Below are 22,396 nucleotides of genomic sequence, written 5' to 3'. Positions count from 1 at the left end.
CCAGGAGGCTGAAGCAAAAGGGTCGTGAGTTCAAAGCCAGCCTCAGCAATGGCAAGGTGTTAAGCAAATCAGTGAGACCCTGTCTATATAAATAAAATACAAAATAGGCTGGGGATGTGGCTCAGTGGTTGAGTGCCCCTGAGTTCAATCCCCGGTAATAATAATAATAATAATGGCTGGGGTTGTGGCTCAGTGGTAGAGTACCTGCTTCACATGCATGGAACACTGGGTTCGATCCTCAGTACCACATAAATAAATAAAGGTATTATGTCCATCTACAACTAAAAATAAATAATAATAATAATGGGTTGGGGATATGGCTCAGTGGTAAAGTACCTCTGGGTATAATTCCCTGTACCAAAAACAAAACAAAACACAAACAAAAAGTCCAACAACAAAAAAACAGTACCAGCAACAGAAAAACAAGTTTCCAGCTGAGTGTGTGGTACATGACTATAATCCTAGCTGAGGGCAGTAGGATCAAAAACATTCCAGACTAGAGATGCAGCTCAGGGGTAAAGCGCCCCTGGATTTGATCCTTATTATCCCCATCCCTCAAACAAGTTTCCAAACTGACGGGGTGACAAAAAAACGTGACCCCCTCCACTCCCGCTTATAAGAACCTTTTATTTCCCCTAGGAGCAATGGTTCATATTTGTGGTGACTTTATGGAACATAATAAGCAAGAATAAGGGGGATCAATTGTATCTATTTTCTCAAACTAAAGTGCTATGCTAAGCTACCATAAAACTCAAGTTTTATATTTAGTAACAGAGTAAGTAAAGAGTCAGTCACCAGAGTAAAATAGTTACTATAAAAATGTCCATTCCTAACATGTATAGTAACACAGTAATCAAAGACAGATATTCTTAAGAGTTTGCATATTGCCAGGTGAAGGGGGCTACATTAAAAAGGGAAACAGAAAGACATACAGGATATACTAAAGTTCAGGAGACTAAATAATTTTTCTAATGAAATTTATGGGGCTGGGGATGTGGCTCAAGCGGTAGTGCGCTCCTCTGGCATGCGTGCAGCCCAGGTTCGATCCTCAGCACCACATACCAACAAAGATGTTGTATCCGCCGAGAACTAAGAAATAAATATTTTAAAAAATTCTCTCTCTCTCTCTCCTCTCTCCCTCTCTTTAAAAAAAAAAAAAAAAAAAAAGAAATTTATGTATCATTATTTGGAAAGGAAATACAACTAAAGAACATTTGTTGATTTTTCACTAAGATTTTACATTGGGAACACAGAGTGAATGTCATAAAGCAGATATATAATATATATATATAGATATGTATAATATATCTATATATATATATAGATAAAAACAGATATATAAACAGTTTAAAGAACTAGAACCAACAATGACAACTTCCGTCTAAAGCATCTAAAAATGTGGGGGTAAAGACTATGCTGGACACAGTGGGGCAAGCCTGTATTCCGGAGAGATTCAGGAGGCAAAGGTAAGTTCACAAGTTCAAAGTGAGCCTGGGAAAGATAGCAAGATTCTGTCTCAAAATGAAATTTTAAAAAATGGAGATGTTGTTCAGTGGTAGACTACTTGCCTGGCTTGCATGAAGCCCTGGGTTCCATCCTCTGTACTGGGGAAAAACAAAATCCCTAACATCCCAACAATATCAAGATACCAATTAGCTCAAGAATATTGTGGAATATTTGTGAACCTGAGAAATTCTATTTTGAAAACCAACCTTCGGGGGAGAAAGGGCTGGAGCCAGAGCAGCTACTTTGGATTTGGCTATCAGAGACAGCTATCAGATGAACATTTGAGCTAAGATCTATGGATCTATGGATCAGAATGGAGTTTCCAAAAATACTTCCTTTTGGGGACCTCCCATAAGGCAAAGCTAAAGTGTTGTTGTCAGAGATGATGCAGAGATGAACTCAGCAATTTTAACTTCAATTCTAACCTGTTCTTAAGGATGGACATTAAACACAAAAACAGGAGAAACATTTTCAATATATATGACAAGGAATTCCTACACATCAATTAAAGAAGGAAAACAATGGAAAATTGGGTAAATAATAGTAACAATTCACAAAAAGGAAAATAAAATTCAGGGAGCCAATAAGTATAAGAGAAAATGAAAGTTAAGGCCAGGCATGGTGGTGTATGCCTGTAATCCCCTGGCTCTGGAGGCTGGGACAGGAAGATTGCAAATTCAAAGCCAGTCTCAGCAATGGTGAGGTGCTGTGCAACTCAGTGAAACCCTGCCTCTATATAAAATACAAAACAGGGGATATGGCTCAGTTGCTGAGTGACCCAAGGTTTAATCCCTTGGGTCACTCAGCAACTGAAAAGAAAGGAAAAGAAAAAAAATGCAAGTTAAAACTACAAGATAACAGCTGGGCACAGAGGTAGTGGACACCTATAATCCCAACTTGGGAGGCTGAGGCAGAGGATCCCAAGTTCAAGGTCAATCTCTATAAGGTGGTGAGGTCTTAAGCAACTCAGAAAGATCCTATCTCAAAATAAATAAGGGTGGGAGATATAGCTCAGAGGTGAAGTGTCCCTTTGGGATAAATCCCCAGCATCTAAACACCAACCAACCAACCTTCTTATGGGAGCCATTTCTGTTTGCCTAAAGAAGTCTGAAATATATTGTTATTCTACTCCTGTCTTGTTATCAGTGGGACAGACTTAGTAGCAAAGGCATTGATTGTTACCCCTATGGTATCAACTTCCTTTTGTAGGCTCCTAGGGGTCATACACGATCAATCAGCAACCCTTCCTAAATAAACTTCTGAAGGATTCCTTGTATCCCCTTCACTACATCCTCATTGCTATAGCTTCTCAAGTTTACTTATATATTTTTCTTGGTACAAGGGATTAAACCCCAAAGTATTTTACCACTGAGATACATCCCTAGTTCTTTTTATATTTTATTTTAAGATAGGGTCTCAATAAATTGCTGAGGCTGGCCTGAAACTTATTTTCCTCCTGCCTCAGCCTCCTGAGTTGCTGGGATTACAGGTGTGCTGCCACCATGCCTGGCCCACTCTCTTTTTTTCTTTTTAAAAGGGTCTCACTATGTTGCCCAAGCAGGCTGGCTTTTGAGTTCCTGGGCTCAAGTCATCCACCCCTGATAGCCTCCTAGAGGACGGTACCAGTACATCCAGTAACAAAACTTTTCTAGTCTTCATTGTCACCATCATATGTTAAGCTTAGCTATTCATCCATGAAGATAGGATTCATGCTCTGCATCAGTGTGACATCTAACACAGCACACAGAGTTTAGCAGGTATACAGTAGATCATAAATAATGGAATAACTACTCACTGTTAACTAAAAATATTTGGTCTCACAGTCATTATAATCATTACTACCAGTGTTTAGAAACTAAAGTTGTGTAAATCCAATGTTTACCTTCAGCTTTGACTAAAATTCAATTAAACATTAGTTAGCATATTACTTTGATTACTCTAGGACAACAGGTACTAGCACATTTACTTCTTTTTAAAAAACATGTTTCCAAACCTTTCACGAACTGCACCTGGAACAGAGAGATGACTGGTTTACACACAGTCAGATCTACTATCTTATGGTAGAAATGAGACATACATGCTAATAGCCACAGTATAGGTACTACATGAAAAGCCACAAGCATAGAGCCTTGGGAAGAGTGTAAGAAGAAGAAATTCTGTCTGATAGATCAGAAATGGATTCACATAAAGGAGTCTCCAAGCAGCAAAAGTCACACTGGTAGAATAATGGAAGCAGGTAGTAGATATGGCTGAAAGAAAGAGTGAGGCCAGAGATACCGTTGGAAATCAAACAATGTCAAAGCACATGAAGGCCCTTCATTGTCCTGAGGAATGAGCCACGCAATGAATCTTCCTTTTCAACAGGCTTCTCTGAGATTTCAAATGGATAGTATAATTTTTATCAAATCAAAAGGTAGCCATATTATGGAGAAAGTTGATTTTACTGATATATCCTCACCTAATAAATAATAAATCAACTCAATAAAAATGTATTGACTACTTTCCAAGAGCTAATGAAGGAATAAGAGCTGATTCTTATATTTAAGGCACTCCTAAAAACTCTACACAGAGCTTCAAAGCCTAAAAATAATGAGTAATTTACTTTTGTCCATCCTATAGATGGAAATATATTTCATTAGCTAAGATATTAGTTTAAGATAAAACAGTAATGGGATAATAATGGTAGAAGCTCAAAGTCTGTTGTGCCTACTAGACTACTCATTAAAACTGTGGGTTCTGGGCTGGGGTTGTAACTCAGCGGTAGAGTGCTCACCTAGCACGTGTGAGGCACTGGGTTCGATCCTCAGCACCACATAAATAAGTAAATAAAATAAAGGCATTTTGTCCAACTACTCCTAAAAAATATTAAAAAAAAAAAAATTGTGGGTTCTTCTTACATCGCTCTCTGTTATGGTGATGGGAAGGCCACGCAGCATGATGGTCTTGCTCTCCCTTTCATCGCTGATGTCATGCCTATAATCATGCTCACCATAGTCACCATCCGAATGGTAGCCGTCTTCTGATCGGTCACTGTTCCTTCTTTCACGCTCTCTCTGATTCACAGAAAAATAAAATTACAATTATAATCACCCTGCACTCACCTTTTAATCTGGTCCTCCACTCACAGAATTTGATCTTAAAAAGAAGTTAAAAATGATAAGAAGAGTATTCCATGTTGACATTCTCACTGCAGTGTTTTCTAGAACAGTGACAATCATTTATTTAGTTCAGGAAAAACGATTACACACAATGATGTAAACACAATGAAATTGTTATACTATGAAAATTAAATGGATACAAAAAGTGGAAGGGAGGAAAAAGTACAAAACTATATCAGCATAATTACTTCCTTTTTTTAAAAATTTTTTTTAGTTGTAGGTTGACACAATGCCTTTCTTTTTAACCCCAACCCATCATGATTACTTCTAAACAAAGCTATATATTCATATGGAAAGAAATGTGAAAAAAAAGATGACCAAAACTGCAACTTCTGTTCTTCATTTCAAAAGTCTAAGGCATAAGGCTTATATATTATCACAACTTGTCTCACTTTTAAAATGGGAATAATGGGTTGGAGTGGTAGCTCAGTGGTATAGCGCTTGCCTGACACGTGTGAAGCCCTAGGTCCGATCCTCAGCATCACATATAAATAAATAAAAAAGATCCATTAGCAACTAAAAAAATATTAAAAAAAAAGGGGGGGGGAGGGGAATAACACCTACTTTGTAGGGTTTACAGTTTAAACGAGTCCATGAAATCAAGTGCTCAAAATACACGTAACTCCTATGTAAACAACATTGGTTATTATTTCTATTACTATAAGGCTCAAGTTGTCTTTGAGGGTTATAGTTGCATCAAATATATTTCAGAATAGAAAGTTTGACTGTAATACTCAAGAGAAATTTTTACACTTGGAATACTTTTCAAGAATGCTGCAAGAATTATTCATAATTCTAAAAATTCCATAAATAGTTGCTGGTCACTCACCTCTGGACTGTCATAGTCTCGGTAGTCATCATATCTGTCACCCCTGCGGTCATCACTAGATCTTTTGTAATCTGAGTCCCTCCGTCTGCTTCTGGATTCACGCTCATCACGGTCATCTCTGTCTATGATGGAACCATATCTTCCACTACGCTCTGTTCTACTCACTCTGCCAGAAAAAGTAATTTACTTTTAATCTTAATTTTATACCTTCAGAAACAATACACACACAGAGAGATCAGTTTATAAGATACATCCAAATAATTAAATGTATTTCTTTAAATTTGTTACCAAATTCAAATTTATAAAGATAACCACTGAGAATATCTACATCCTAAAACGTAAAGATAATTTTCAGGAACTTATACAAAATCATAAGATGTAGCTATCAATTGTTTAGGCTGAATTTTTGGAGACAAGATCATATTCTCAAAACATATTCTTTTGCTTTTTCAAGCCTAGTAAATACAAATGACCCCTTTCACTTACAATTCAGATCCTAGTAACTTAAGATAGGAAGCCATTACTCAAATTTCAAAGAATACATACTAGCTCATCTACTCTTTTTTTTTTTTTTAAAGAGAGAGAGAGAGACAAAGAGGAGAGAGAAAGAGAAATTTTAATATTTATTTTTTAGTTTTTGGCGGACACAACATCTTTGTTTGTATGTGGTGTTGAGGATCAAACCCGGGCCGCATGCCAGGCAAGTATGCTATCGCTTGAGCCACATCTCCAGCCCCCATCTACTCTTAAGGTACCACACCTACTAGGAAATAGGTAATCAATAACTTAGATGAGTTAAGTTAGCTCCCCCTCCCCCAAAATCAAGTTTTTAACCAAGTAGTTCACCTGTACACATAACAGGATGATTTACTCAAAACTAGTACTCTCAAGAGAACATTTATTTCTTATAATATCTGGTTTATTTTTGGTTTCTTGGAGCCCTGAGCTTCATGGGAAAATATAAGAAGCAGCTTAAACCCATCTGATCACAGACAAAATAGTTTTCATAGTTATTTACCAGTTATATAAAATTACTACATAATCACAAGAGAAAGATCTTTTTTTTTTGGTACTGGGGATTGAACCCAGGTTACTCAATCACTGAGCCCCAGCCCGAAGTCAAATATTTAGAGGAATAATTTTGAAGTGAGTGTATAGTAGGGGACAGTGACACCTATAATCCTAGAATCTTGGGAGACTTGAGACAGTAAGATTGTAAATTTAAAGCCAGTCTCAGCAACTTAGCAAGGCCCTAAGCAACTCAGTGAGACTCTATCTCTAAATAAGATATAAGAAAGGGCTGGGGGGGGGGGGCTGGAGATGTGGCTCAAGCAGTAGCGCACTCACCTGGCATGCGTGTGGCCCGGGTTCGATCCTCAGCACCACATATAAACAAAGATGCTGTGTCCGCCGAAAACTAAAAAATAAATATTAAAAAATTAAAAAAAAAAAGGGCTGGGGGAGGAGGTGGGAAGGATGGTAGAATGAGAAGACATTATTACCCCATATACATGCATGATTATACTATCGGTATATGATTCTGCACTATGTACAGCCAGAGGAATGAGAAGTTGTGCTCCATATACGTTCAATGTGTCAAAATGTAGGCCTACTGTCATGTATAACTAAGTAGAACAAATAAAAATAATAATAATAAAAAAAGGGCTGGAGATGTGGTTCAGTGGTTAAGCATCAGAGTTCAATCCCTGGTACCAAAAAAAAAAAAAAAAAGGTAAGTAACACAAACAAATCCCTTTAGAGCCGGGCATAGTGGCATGCACCTGTAATCCAAGCAGCTCAGGAAGCTAAAGCAGGAGGATCACAAGTTGAAAGGATGGCAAAGCCAGTCTCAGCAATTTAGCAAGGCCCTGAGCTACTTTTTGAGACCCCGTCTCAAAAAATGAAAAAAGCAATACAGATGTAGCTCAGTGGTTAACCACAGCAGGTTCAATCTCTGGTACCAAGAAAATAAACAAATCAAAACCAAATTCCTTTAGGCTGTCAATTTGATCTATCGCAGGGAATGGCCTCGATACGAAGAAGGCCTGTGACTGAATAAGGAAGTTCATATATTTAAGTTAAATGGTCTGAGAGGGAGTACAGTTATTGACCCAGCAGTCAAATGCTCTCATCTTAATTCTTCAGCTCTTCTTTCCTTCATGTGACACATGATCCAAAGATTCTCAGCTCTATAAGTCTGGATCATCTTAATATTAGGGGGCAATAAATGAGATACAGCATTTTCTGATGCTTGCCACAGCCAGGAACTAAGCATAATGTCAGATTCTATGATCTCCTGGCTTCTGAATGGGTGCTTGTCTACTCTTGGAACTCTCAGCGACCCATTCCATCCTAGTTTCCTTTACCTAATTATTACGCAAGCTTTTAAAGCTTCATCATATGAATACTTTCTCCAGAAAGCTTCTCTAGCTGTGTATACAGAAAAAAACATCATTTTTATGTATTTTAACAGGACCTTAAATTTCTTTTAAATAACATGCCTCTCACTAGGCAGTAGTTTGTGAGAGAAGGATCATGAAGGTGCTCATTAGCAATTCCTGGCCCAAAACAGATGGTCAAATATTTGTTTGATAAATAAGCAGTTTTAAATAAACGGTGCAATCCTTACTGAAATGTTATCACAGACATGTAATATAGTGACTTACCGTTTGTCTGAACCCATTGTTCCACTTAAGATCTAGCACAAGGGTCCAAAAGGTTCAAATTTCCCCCCCTAGGAGACAAAAGAGATTAACTGCTGGAAAATTCAGAGATCACTTAAGCCAACTGCTCTACAAACTAGGTCACTACTGAAGTTGGGATTTCATCAAATCATTAATAGTGATTATTTAAGGTGAGGGAGGAGGAGGATCAACTGTCAACACTAAAATCATGCTAAATTGTTAAAAATGAACAGAATAGGAAGACGAAAAATACTATAAAATATTAAATTTCATAAGAAACTCATGAAGGGAAGCAAATAGAAAACTCCTTGCCTGCTCCTACTTTAGGATTACAAAGCAAAAAGGGCAGAACTGCAATCAGCTCCTTGTATGCTGAACCAAAGCAACTCCAGTAGGGTAGCTAACTAACAAAACATTAATCAAGTGTCTTCATTAATATGAAACTCAATATTAAATTCATGAAACATTAAATTAAAAATTCTGATGGAAAAATTCTTTCAGAAGCTGGAATGCTGATCTGAGTGAAATCAGATTTATGCATTTGTAACCCAAACCCGAATCGACTTAATCTCTCAGTGGCCAGTCCAGATTACCTCAGGCCACTGAGTATGAATACCCTGCCCACTTTCTGGCCCTCGGGCCGTAATACAGCGCACAGCTGGGCAGCATTCAATGTGTGAGAGGTCTGAGAAACCAGGTAGGGCCATCTCTAGTCCCGGGTCTAGGGAGGCACCTCTCAACGAACATTTGTTTAATAATAAATGAAAGAGTCATCTGAGGGAAACAAGTCCCGGGGAGGCTTAGCTAATGGGCCCTTCATATCCCGGGCGGTGCCCGCATCCACCTCCACGGAGTGTCGCGGCCGAGATGGCGGCGGCACGCACCAAGCGATCGACTGGATGTCCGGCTTTCCCCATCACACACACCCCTCCCATCTCCCACTAAGTTCCTGGCCGGCAGATCGCTATCACAAAAAAGCTTTTTGGAGTGGGCGATCAGTTGTGGCTGCCAGACGACGGCGGCTAGCGACTGCCAGGGATCTACCAAGGAATGCCCTCAGGACAGACGATGGATTCACCGCTCCGTTGGGCAGGGGGTTAAAGAACATGTCCCTGCAAGGGAGAAACTGACAGCCCAAAAGAAACGGGCCGTAGGCTGAACTGCGGGCGACACCCTGAAACAGAGAGCTGGCGGCGAGGAGGGGCGCGGCCCTCCAACGCCTTGGGTACTTAACCTCCTGAAGAGACCCGGCTGGGGTTTAGCGGCGGCCTCTAGCAGCTGACAGGAAGGTTTAGGGGACGGCCTCAACCGCAAGAATCCCGAGTCGTTACGGACGGCCGCAGCACTCACCCCAAGGAAGGACCGCAGCAGTAGCAGTAGCGGTTCTGCGTCCCAGAACCTCTTGCAAGGATTCGGCGGCTCCACAAAATGGCGCCTCCGCCGACGGCCGTCTCCTACCCACAATACCTCGCGCCTATCCGCCCCCCGCACCCGTCACCCGCCTCTGCAGAGGCATCCAATCCTCAAAAGCTCCCAGATGCGCAAAGGCTGCCGGGAAATGTGGTCGCCCGGGCATCCTGTCACTACGTCCTGTTAATTTCTTGCGTATTTCTCTTTATTGTAACACTGGACAGAATTGCCAATCTGCTTTTAAGGACCGGAATGAGAGCTTTTACGGCTTCTATTAGGCATAGTAATTGTTTGCCTTTCCTACAAGCGCCTGACACCATGGAAAACGCGTCTCATCTGTCAAAAGAAGGAATGTTGTCGATCACTGTTCTAGATTGTGCTAAATGCTTATTTTTGTGTGTCTTTATCATAAACTATGAGATGGCATTAAACCCATTTTCTTCAGGTGAGGTAATTGAGGATTATGGAAATTGAGCTAATTCTTGTAGGCAGGTTTTCAATTTCATTCCATTGATATTCTTTAAAACAAAGTCTCAGGAAAGTCACTTTCCAGAATTATTAAACTGACATAGTTAATATGGACAAAACCACTGTCTCCTTTACAAACTTCCTAGCTCTTACACCACAATTCTCTACTTTCCCTTGTTCAGGACAAAACCTTGTAGTAGTAGTAATCACCCATGACTTTTCTCATTTACTGGCACATAATCCATCTACAAATTCTGTAGAAGCTACCTTTAGAGTGTATTCAGAGTCCGTCCACTTCTGTCTTTACTGTTCTTCTAGTCAAAGCCATCACTGTCCTTGTTTTACAAACCTAGTAGGTCATAAAGCTAATAATAGTGGTGGAACTGGGAATTGAACTAATTTAGTTTCAGAGAACATGCCCTTAACCACTAGAATGTGGAAGAGCACTTATGTCTGTTTAGTTTACTACAATATCCCTAGTGCCTCTACTGGTGCACACATGGTGCACAAGCAGTAAGCAATGAATGAACAAGTCAATCTGCTACCAAAGCATAATCTTTATGGCAGAAAGAAGCAAGGAACCCCTCATGGTTATACAAAATTACATACAAGAGGAAGTGAGGGGAAAGGGGAAAAAAAATAACAAGGGGGAGAAATGAATTACAGTAGATGGGGTAGAGAGAGAAGATGGGAGGGGAGGGGATGGGGGATAGTAGAGGATAGGAAAGGCAGCAGAATACAAGACACTAGTATAGCAATATGTAAAACAGTGGATGTGTAACCGATGTGATGCTGCAATCTGTATACGGGGTAAAAATGGGAGTTCATAACCCACTTGAATCAAAGTGTGAAATATGATATGTCAAGAACTATGTAATGTTTTGAACAACCAACAATAAAAATTAAAGAAAAAAAAGAAGCAAGGAACTTTGGGAAATTCAAAAGAGGATATTTTGAACTCTGATGGCCTTTGAGATAGTTCCACCTCATTTGTATATATGTATTGTGTAAACACACACTTTATATATATATATAATCTCCAATATATAGTGTCCAATTTATGGGGGGAAGCACATATTTAAAATTTTAATCAACAGAAAAAAGCACATATATATGATCCATAGAAGTCACTTGAATACTGTATTTAATGAAATATTTACTTAAACATAGCCTGGGCATGGGGGCACGCATAGTAATCCCATAATCCCAGCAACTGGAGAGGTTGAGGCAGGAGGATTCAAGTTCAAGATCAGCCTCACCAACTTTGAGACCCTCTCTCAAAATAAAAAATAAAAAGGGCTAGGGATGAGGATGTTGCCTAGTGGTAAAGCACTCGGGTTCAATCCCTAGTTCCAAAACAAACACAATAGATGAGGTCATTGCAAACTCTACAATGAATGATGCAGATGTCAAGAACTGGGAACTCTCTAGACTTAATTGGCACTAGTGGCTGACTGCCTTGTCCCCAGAGTAGTTCCAACAAGCATTTTTTGTTGGAAGGGAGGTTTCTGGGAATTAAAACTAAGATAATTTCTTTTGTCAGAGGTGGGCTTTGATAAACTGGATATACAATCAAAATTTAACCCAGCATTTCTATGGAAAACACTGTAAATTTATTGAGTGCATACTGTGTTATCCAGGCCTTAGGGATATAGTAGTAAAGAAAGTTACCCAAGATCCTTACTCCAGCACTGACTAAAAGCCTTAGGGAATCTCTGAAGGACATCACAGGATAACACTTTTCACACCCTCATTCCTATTTTCATTAGTATCCAAGGTACTATTATTAAAATGTATTAAAAATTTCAGGCCTGATTTCCAAAATCTCCAATTGCAAAAATTAAGCCATTAAAGAAATTAAACAAACACCTTAGTAATGGGTCAAACTAGTCTGATATTTGAGCTTAAATATTTCCTTCAGGGAAGATGTTGCTATCACCAAACAAGGATTAAGTCCATGTCATATCATTCTGATAGCTTATTGTACTTCTCCCTTGAGGTGTTCATCGCATCAGTAACTACTCAGTATTCATTTTTACCAGTGGTCTGAATCCCATGGGCAGAGACCAATACTAGTCTTGTTATAAGCCCTAGTGGTAAGTAGACTAAGTTCTCAAAATTGATAATTTAATAACCAGATAATATCTCTACTGAGCAGTCAATAATTGGGGTTAATAACTTCATTCAATGGTGAAACATTTGATGTGTCCTAAAGCTTGTGTTCCCAGTTCAGTGGGGTAAGACAAGTTTAGAAGGAAAATCTGGTTTGGCCTATCCAGAATAAAACTGGACCAGTTCCCAAAAAGGATTTTGACCAACACAGAATATTGAGATGCACCACAGATGAACCTGCAGACCACCAGTTTGATAAGAGGGCTCTGGGAGTACCACTGTTTAGGGTTGAAAGATTCACATGTAATGTAGCACTGGTGATACCAAGTCCCAGAAACTGCGGTTCTCAATTCCTAAGCTAATGTTTTTATTTTTTTCCTTTTTAGAGGCTTACACAGATTTGTTATCAAATGTTAAGAGAAGTTACATGCCTGTAATCCCACCTGCTTTGGAGGCTGAGGCAAGGATTGTCAAATTTGAGGCAACCTAGGTAATTAAGACCGTCTCAAATATAAAATTAAATTTTAAAAAGGGATGGAAATACCTCAGTGGTAGAGAGCTTGCATCTTATGTGTGAGGCCCTGGGTTTGATCCTCAATATGAGAGAGGGGAACATCTGGACACAGGATGGCAAACAATTTAATGGACATTTATGATTACTGTTGTTGGTAATGTTTTCTCCTTAGCATACAACCCCCTTTACATCTCCCAGTCCTTACTGCCCAATCCCTGCTTTTTATAATACAATTCAGCTCTCCTTGGTCTTACTTTATGCATACAGATTATGCCCTCAGACCAAGCACTGACAAACTACAATTTCAGACCAACTATAGCCTGTGTCCTATTTTTTTAAACATTTTTTTTACTTATTTATTTTTTAGGTGTAGTTGGACACAACACAATGCATTTATTTTTATGTGGTGCTGAGGATTGAACCTGGGTCCCGCCCATGCTAGGCAAGCACTCTACCGCTGAGTCACAATCCCAGCCCCCATCCTATTTTTATGAATAAAGAAATAGTTATTGAATCATAGCCACACTTGTTTACATTGCTATGTCTGCTTTTTCCCTACAATATCAATGCTAAATAGTTGGCAGCAGAGATCATCTTATCCATTCAGCCTAAAGCAGTAAATCTCTGCTCTTTTCACAAAAATTATGTAGACTCCTGCCTTATACCATAAAAAAAACTCTTTAAAACTTTTAATTCTCCTAACATTTTTCCCCTGAGACATGTGCAAAGTACAATTCTTAGCACTATATTACCTTGAATAATTATTTTTAAAAGTTCTAACAGCTTCATAGACTTGGTCTTTAAACTACAAAGATTTTTTTAGCTCACTTTTGAAGCAAACTTTTGTGAAATGGTATGATGGGAAATTTGAAAAGGATCTGGAAGACAGTAGATAACTCCTTGGAGGGTTTTAGCTCTGTAGAGAAGGAGAGTTGTGGCAGTGGCCACAAAGGAATGCCAGTATTTATTATGCCAAAGTTTGTGATCAATGTCAAGCATCGAGTACCCAGCAGGTACTCAGAAAAAAAGCTATCATATTGCCTGTCCACTTCCCCATAACCATGAAGAAGTCAGAAAAAGTCTTTTTTTTTTTGGTACCTGGAACTGAATCTAGGGGTGCTTTACCACAGAGCTGCAACCCAGTCCTTTTGTTCCTTCCTTAATTTTGAGACAGGTACTTGTTAAGTTGCTGAGGATATCACTAAATTGTTGAGGCTGGCCTTGAGTTTGTAATCCTCCTACTTCAGGCTCTCAAGTCCCTGGGATTTAGGCATGTACCACTGTGCTCAACAGAAGAGGACTTTCTTTTTAAATGCTGGGGATTGAACTGAGGACCTTGTTTCAAAGCTCTAAGCAGCTGGGCGTGGTGGTACATGCCTATAATCCCAGTGGCTCAGGAAGCTGAGGCAGGAGTTCAAAGCCAGCCTCAGCAAAAGCGAGGTGTTAGGCAACTCAGTGAGACCCTGTCTCTAAATAAAATACAAAAATAGGGCTGGGGATGTGGCTCAGTTGTAAGCCAACAAATGGAAGTGTGTTCTGACTTACCAGTTACCAAAAAACAATCAAAACAAAGAAAAAAACACCCAGAAATGAATAACTAAATGCTATTTTCACTGATTAGAGAAAAAAAGTCTAGAAATCTGACAGCATTCACATAAGCTATTTGAAGGTCGTCACCACCTGCCCACTTACACTGATAGGAGGCAGCATTCCAGGGCTCACTGTACCACTAGTTGCCATTTCAACATCACTTCAGATGGGCCCACACCAAGGCATTCTCTCTCTCCTTCCATTAAGTACACCCTCTACCAGTCTTTGGGAGAAAACTTTAACAAAAAATAATCACATTGAAAAAAAGTTTATTTAAAAAAGTTCTAGCAGCAAGAACAGTAACAAAACAAAAGGAGAGACAGACAAACAAAAAAGGAGGTGTGTCCTGTGGGACTTGTCTCCATTCTTAATCAAGTTCTTTATACCGAGCAAACATTACTCTTCGAACAGCATCTCGGTAAGTCTCATTGGACTGTCTCTTGCTGGTTCTTCCTGGAGTGCCAACACCAGGTCCCCGAATCCGGCCATCCGTCTGCAAAACAAAGACAGTGAGGTGGGCTCTGTGAATTTATCAGTCTCAGGGCTGATCTCTGACCACAAGCATTTCTGAACCTGAAAGGAGAAGGTTATAGGGGAATTAAAAAAAAAAACAACTTTCATTATAAAACAAATAGGAGGATGGTGATACTATGACTGCTGGTACAGGCTTCACTATTAGAGATATGAGAAGCTTTGTAGGAAAGAGATAAGCCAATCTTCTATGGCTGGCATTTTGAGAGAGGAACCAAGCCAATAAACAATGGGCAACGTTTCTTCTGATTCTTTTCTTGAGGCTCTTACTGAAATATGAGAAGCAAAGTCCTTTCTGGAAACCAGGACTATGCTTCTCAATCTTATTTTAAAAAAATATTTATTTTTTAATTGTAGTCGAACATAATACTTTCTTTTTATTTATTTATTTAGATGTGGTGTTGAGGATCAAACCCAGGGCTTCACACTTACTAGGCCAGCGCTCTACCGATAAGCCACAACCCAGCCCCTTCTCAATCTTTAGCCATCAGAGTCCTCTGCTTATAATCCCTTTAGGAGCCACTTTAGTTTTCTTTTTTTTTTTTTTTTTTTTTGGGGGGGGGGGTATGGGGATTGAACCCAGAGGTACTTAATCACTGAGCAACATCCCAGCCTTTTTTTTTTTTTAAATTTTGAGACAGGTTCTCCAATAAGTTGGTGAGGCTGGCCTTGAACTTGTGATCCTCCTGCTTCAGCCTTCCAAGTTGCTGGAATTACAGGCATGTATCACCATGCAAGGCAGTTTATACTTTTTATTGTTTATTCCCTGGTTCTTTTTACCAAGTGATCCTTCAATTTCAAACTATTAGATTCCCATACTGCTCTCTATAGAGTATAAACTCCATTCCAATGTTTCCCTCCCCTTCCCATTGTAACCAAACCACCAAAGGCCCAGCAAGCCAAGCTATACCCCAGTGATCAAAACTGAGTTTCTGAGCTCTCATATCTTAGGTCAGTAGTAGAAAATCCTAGCTAAAATGATATTATGCTGGACCAGAGAGGAAGAGAAAGTTATAAATATTTTAGGCTCAAGTAGCCTCCAACAACATGGAAATAATTTTACCTCCTCTGATGAACCCAATCCAGGATGGCCATATCCTAAGCCTGCCCCTTTCCTCCAGCCAGTGGCCTGCTGGACACAGCCACCTTTACTGTTAGTGTCAAGGTCTTCTTTATCAACAGATTTACGATCACTGTAAGAGAAGCAGACATACACAATCACTTCAAGATGACCTGCTGGTGAGTCTAACAAAACCTTCTGTTCTTAGGTTCAGATATGTCTTCTATAAAGCATATGAAACAACACCTTTGAGTGCCTGTTACCTACACATTAGGCTTATCCTGGGGATTCAGAGATGACCATGATTTGGCCCTGATCATGGAAAAAGATATGAGAATTATGACAACAGATGCTTACAGAATATTGAAGGGTTTGACCATGGATGTGGCAACAGTGGGTATCTGTTAGAGAAACAAAATTGGACACAATCTCTGAGGGGTTGTCATTAAAAAATCATTAAAAATATGATGGGGAGCTGGGGTGGTGGCTCAGTGGTAGAGTGCTCTCCTAGCATGCATGAGGCACTGGATTCGATCCTCGGCACCACATGAAAACAAACTAAAGTATCCACCTAAAACTAAAGATACATAAATAAATAAATATTTAAAAAATATGATAGGAAGGTACATTCTGACTTGGGTCTTTTTTTTTTTTTTTCAACTTTTTAGTTGTTGATAGAAATTTATTTATTTATTTATTTATCTATTTATTCATTCATTTATTTGCGGTGCTGAGAACTGAACCCAGTGCCTCACACATGCCATGTGAGTGCGCTACCGCTGAGCCGAAGCCTCAGACCTAAATTGGGTCTTGACAAATAATTAATGGGCTAAAGAAAGTATGAGAGTAAAAGACACAAACAAGGAAAAGTGAAAGAACATAATCTTTCCAGGAGAGGAGTGGTAGGAATCTGAGGGTAAATTGTAAAAAGGCTTAGAAATTAAGCTAAATCAGGCCTCTGCGCAACCTTCCTCAGGCATGTAATCCAGCCCTCTTACTAGGCAAGGTGTATGTTCACAAAAAGGGCAAGTTGTTCAATCCTAGTAACACACACACACACACACACACACACACACACACCTCTCTTATTTTGGGCTGTGATCAAATTAAGCTGAAATATCAGGGCCCCAGACCCTGTCCAGCCACTTCAGGGTTTATTCTGTTAATCATCTCCCTTTCATCACAGGTGTAATCTCCTCCAGCTTCTGATTTTTTAGCTTACTGACAAAAGAGACCTACTCAAGCTCTCTTGTTAAAAATGACTACTCTCTTTCTGCTGATGCATCCTCTTGTCACCCTTTTCCCCCTTTCAAGGCTTTAACTGCTCCCTCTTACTAGACACCCAATAGAAACCCGAGTATCATCAGTGACTTTTCTGGTTTCTCAGATAACCTACTGATCACAAACACTGATGGATTTGATACCTTTAACTCATTCTCCTTGCCATACTCCCTGTGTGTTCTCAGCTTTAGTCCTTTTATGAATTCATCTTCCACTTTTTAGAGAGATTGTTATCTCTCTAAAATGCAAAACTAGATGAACACCTTACTTAAAATTATTCCATGACCTCCCAATACTATTTTTGGTGGGTGGCGGGGAACAGTACTACTAGATATTGAACCCAAGACAATGTATCACTGAGCTACATTCGAAATCTCTTTTCTTTTGAGATTGGCTAAATTGCCCAGGCTGACCTTGAACTTGTGACCCTTCTGCCTTAGCATCCATAGTCAGTGGGATTACAGGCGTGTAATCCTTGCTTTCCCACTGCCTTTAATGAAAACTACCTTAATTGTTGAGAGCCACAGTTTAGTCAGAATGACGCCTGGCATTTTGCTAGAAGGAATGGTTGAAAGGTGACCCTGCTCTGGGATTAGGGCAGCCCGGGATTAAGGAGGATCCTCCAGGAATAGGGTGGCTCCGGGATTAGGGACGGATCCTGCTGCCTGGTGCCCATTGAGTTCAGAGTGCAGAGACGGGTGGAGGGAGTGTGTTCCCGGTAAGTGTGTGTAGAGTTCGGAATAAAGAGTTGCTGTTTGAACCTACAAGGCTTTGTGGCGGCTCGGTTATTTTGTGCCCAGACAGACTGCGGCACTTAATGGTGCATGGTGTTTAAGGAGTACAAACTTCACAAACTGGCCTTTATTTGTTGTATCTGCCGCATTTATTGTCACTCAACAACACACTCCCAATGGTTAGCCTCATGAAACTACTTATAACTCTTCAAATGCAGCATGAACTTTTTCATTCATGCTATATTATTCCCTCCAAGTGAAATGCCCTCCCTGATATGCATCACCTAAACTTTCTCAACATTCTGTGTTCACACCGATGTCAAAGACATTATATGTATTGTCCACCTAAGTATAACACAGTACCTGTATACAATGAATCATCAACAGATTCCACATAACTCTGGGCTTATAATTTGGGAACTATTTTTTTTTAAAGAGAGAGTGAGAGAGGGGGAGAGAGAGAGAATTTTTAATGTTTATTTTTTAGTTCTTGGCGGACACAACATCTTTGTTGGTATGTGGTGCTGAGGATCCAACCCGGGTCGCACGCATGACAGGCGAGTGCGCTACCGCTTGAGCCACATCCCCAGCCCCAACTATTTGTATTTTTAAATTTTGAGGCACAGTTTCACTAAGTTGCTGAGATAAGGTGCCTGACTGTAGCCACTCCTGCCTGGCTTTGAGCAGCTGAAGAACCCAGCCAACCTTTCATGTAAATGCACATATTTCTGGTGTAAATATATGTAGTCAAAAGGCCAGGGTGGATCTCATGCTCAAGGAATTCAGACAAACCTTGTTTTTAATAGCTTCACTTCTTTGAAAGAGAAAACAGTGGCACACTTAAAAAAGAAGATGGTTTTACTGTTAAGTGTTGAGGCCATGGCTTAGTGAAGGGTTTGTCTTACCTGTCAGTTTCCCTGGAGTATTTAATCCGTTTTCTTTCTGGAGAGTCAAAAGACTGGAGCTTTTCCCTACGATCATTTCCCTTCTCTTTAAACCGACCCTGTAGGTGAGCAGAAAAGCAGACCTGAGATTTCCACTTAAGGAGGTTGGGAGGTGGAGAATCTGACATCTCTTTTTATTTCCTTTTTTTTTTTCCTTGGAAAAGGGGTTTGCTATGCTGCCCAGGCTGGGCTCAAGTGATCATCCTCCCTTAGTCTCCCAAGTGCTAGGACTACAGGCATATGCCACCACACCCGGCTCTAATACTTCTTTTAATGTGAAGATTGCTCAACTGGTAACTCCTGTAATCTCTCACTCATGCATACACTTCTAGCAAATACAGTGGCTTCTTTAGCTGATAAATTTGAAAAGAATTAATTGACATGCTTATCTCAGCTGTCTTTGCCCCTTCCAAGAACCAGATAATCTCCCAGAGATCTTTCCATAAAAGGACTCTTTTTTTTTTTTTTTGCGGTGCTGGGGATTGAACCCATGTCCTTATGCATGCAAAGCAAGCACTCTACCAATTGAGCTATATCCCCAGCCCTCATAAAAGGACTCTTAACCACCACATAAGACCTTCCCTGAGCTAATGGAATCTATATCTGGGGTTATGAAACTTGTTGTATAGATAGTTGTATAGATGTATAGATGTATAGATAGTTGTATAGATAGTTGGTCTAGATAGCAAGTCAAGTCTATACTAAACTATTTCTTACAACTTAGCCTTTAATAGTAAAAACATCTATTTCAACAGTGCTAACACTCCTTCATTTTCCCAATTGATTTAAAATTTGGGGACGAAAGTACTATTTATTGACCTATATGGAGAAACCCGAACACCATCTTAAAAAAAACCAAAACTTTATTGAGGTATAATTTATAAACAACAAAATTTAGAATCACTTTAATTTAGAATTTAATGTGTTTTAATGATCATGTTTTGGGGCTTCTTTGTTATCTGTCTTCTTATAAGGAGGGTTCAATATAGCCTACAAAGTCCATAACAGAGAAGAAAAAGAATTGAGGTCAAGTTAATTGAGGTCACCAAAGTTTACCTCGCGTTCTCTCCTCTCCAGGTAGGCTAGCTCCTGCTCAGACTGTTTTATCTTCCGGTGGATTTCTAGGTTTTGCTGAAAAAGAAGGAAATCTAAGAATATAGGTCAAGGAAAAAATGGTCCTACAAAAGCTTCTAGGCCTTTTCTAATACTGTACATCTTCTGATTGGCTGATTCTTCTAAATGATCATAGTATCATGCAAGCAACAAGCTCTAACTGGTCTTACTTTGGTCTCATCAATGGGGAATCTAGATTCTAATGCAGGATTTACCTTTCTCCAAGATGTGGAAAACAAATTTGATTTTTATCTTCAACTAAAGTGAAAATTAACGGGAGAGGATCCGAGTGCACCAGTGAAGAAAACTACATGCCCACACATTCTGCCTACCACTTCTACCACTCATTATCACTAAAAACTAGTCACTCTTTCAAGGGCCCAGAGAAATATAAAAAGTAGCACCATAGTCCTGAAGGAACAAATGGACTATTCTAAGAGCCCCATACTCCTCAAGCATAGTTCCACTACACAAGAATGCAGGTATATATATGAATTGTAAGGAGTCCAAACAGTTCTTGCATGGACAGGTGGTTTGTACTGGATGACTCCAAGAAAAGGAAAAGTAATTCAGTCCACTGTCCTAGGGCTCATCACACCTATGACTTCTCTGTCCTGATCACTACTTTTCATCTCTTTTCCCATTTACTGGCATTTTCAGCAGAAAGCTGAAAATGCCAGTAAATGGGAAAATTCAAATGTGTCAATATAACGACTCAGAATTCCAGAAGGTCAAGGGGACTTGGACAGTAATTATGTTCCAGGTATTGTCCAGGAGGAGCATCTCAAGAGTTCTAGGAGCTTTGCACAGCCTTCATAGGGGCAGGCTGGGCAAAGTGGTTGGTATACTTATACCAAAAGAAAAACGTCTCAGCTTTTAGCTATGAATGATTCTGGGTTTTATGTTGAGAGAAACCTAAATCCATTCCCTTCACATCTTATCTTGCAATATCTGTTAGATATTAGAAAAGAAGTATGAAAGAAATTACTCTAAGAACATGTTTATCTAGGGGCTTTGTTTATAATTTGGCTGGCTCCTTAGTAAGTATAAATAAATGGGAAGACTGCAGGAGAAGACCAACATATGTAAGTTTAACAGCCCCAAAATATCTGTTTTCTTGTCGCTTATAATTATACTCACTACATGAGGAGATGGCAGAATCTGACTCACAGCTGGATAAAACCAGGTGAATGTCAAAGAAGAGAAGGGGCTTATCTGAGGTCAACTGTTAGAAGGCACAGCCTTAATACATAACTGTGAACTATGCATTACTTCACATGAACAAAATGTAGAAGATAATTAATTCTTAAACTGAACTGACTGAATGATAGGAACTGGGGGATTATTTAGGCTAAGGAAGGACAGTATAAGCTTTATTCTCTGTAATACCCGTCAGTGCAAAGAATCAAAACTTGAAAAGTCATGGCCCCTTCCTTTAATACCTTGTGCAGGTCCGACAGCTGTTGGTGTTTGATTAGAACTTCTTTATTGGGAAACTGTCTCCTGCAGAGCAGACAAGCCAGTTTATTCCAGTCAGTAAGTTTGTCTTCTTCATTCTCCTTCTTGGTCAGCAATTCCCGTGGCTGGGGCTGTGCTGGGCGGGGCTGTAGAGGAGGGATCTGTTCCTCCTCTTCTTCTTCCTCATAGTCACTGTCTCCTCCATATTCACCCAGGAGGCCAATCAGTGGGTTTACCACCTTCGGCTGAAAGAAGGAGGCGGCCAGGGATCAACACCAACTCAAGCTACATTTTTGGCCCCCCCCCTTTTTTTTTAAAATATTTTGATATGGGTATTTCCTGTCTTTTTTCTCTTTTAGTTCAAATAGTGAACTGGGTTCAAAACATGCCCAATGCCATGCTGTTCATTTCCCAGGTGGCAGCAACATGCCTAAAGCTTGATCTTGTTCCTTGATCACTGAGGAAGAGAGAAGGGAACTGGCATAGAAAACAGCAAAAGAACTATAAAATTACCATTTGTGTACAATGCGTCAAAATGCATTCTACTGCCATACATAAGTAATTAAAACAAAATTAAAAAAAAAAAAAGAATTATAAAGAGGAAGTGATGAACACCTCCAAATCACTGTAACCCATGGAAAAAGGAAAGATGAATTTCACCAAGGCTCTAGGTAAAGGAGATTTAGGAGGCAGACTAGAAACAACTTTAATAATAAGCATTCAGGTAGACCAATCTGGCTCCTGAGTAAGGTAAAGAACATGGTTAGGAGAGATGCCATAATGAGCTGAATTAATAATGTGGAATAGGCAAAAATACCTTGTAGAAACTGCTTAATAATGATGCATGGTCACTGGCCTATCATCAATGGAAATTAAAAAAATAGAACATGGTCACTACTGTTGTATATTTATATTCAATTGGAATCATTAGTGATTAGGTTGAGACTATCACTCACTTCAAGGTACCTAAAAATGGGTAATAATATTAGCATCTTGACCAGTCA

General features: G+C 39.6%; 2 protein-coding genes across 5 annotated transcripts in view; both read right to left on the bottom strand.

Moving 5' to 3' along the window:
- The window catches only part of Rbm5 (RNA binding motif protein 5), a 31,939-nt gene extending 22,271 nt beyond the window's left edge, over positions 1-9,668 (bottom strand). Inside the window, exons 1-4 of the mRNA XM_005326943.5 lie at positions 9,528-9,668; positions 8,160-8,227; positions 5,494-5,659; positions 4,404-4,559 (exon numbers count right to left, since the gene is read on the bottom strand). Of these exons, the coding sequence (XP_005327000.1) occupies positions 4,404-4,559; positions 5,494-5,659; positions 8,160-8,176 (339 nt within the window). The 5' untranslated portion in view covers positions 8,177-8,227; positions 9,528-9,668. The remainder of the gene's footprint in view (positions 1-4,403; positions 4,560-5,493; positions 5,660-8,159; positions 8,228-9,527) is intronic.
- A 4,855-nt stretch (positions 9,669-14,523) lies between these two features.
- The window catches only part of Rbm6 (RNA binding motif protein 6), a 100,266-nt gene continuing 92,393 nt past the window's right edge, over positions 14,524-22,396 (bottom strand). For all 4 annotated transcript variants that reach the window (XM_021727491.3, XM_078043212.1, XM_021727492.3 and 1 more), the window contains 5 exons: positions 21,377-21,637; positions 19,878-19,952; positions 18,783-18,880; positions 15,866-15,995; positions 14,524-14,764 (listed from right to left, as the gene is read on the bottom strand). In XM_021727491.3, the coding sequence (XP_021583166.1) occupies positions 14,639-14,764; positions 15,866-15,995; positions 18,783-18,880; positions 19,878-19,952; positions 21,377-21,637 (690 nt within the window). In that variant the 3' untranslated portion in view covers positions 14,524-14,638. The remainder of the gene's footprint in view (positions 14,765-15,865; positions 15,996-18,782; positions 18,881-19,877; positions 19,953-21,376; positions 21,638-22,396) is intronic.

Source organism: Ictidomys tridecemlineatus, chromosome 3 (genome assembly GCF_052094955.1).
Source record: "Ictidomys tridecemlineatus isolate mIctTri1 chromosome 3, mIctTri1.hap1, whole genome shotgun sequence".
Classification (NCBI taxonomy): domain Eukaryota; kingdom Metazoa; phylum Chordata; class Mammalia; order Rodentia; family Sciuridae; genus Ictidomys; species Ictidomys tridecemlineatus.
The sequence above is the reverse complement of the archived record's forward strand: the minus strand, read 5'-3'. Positions and strand labels throughout refer to the sequence as shown.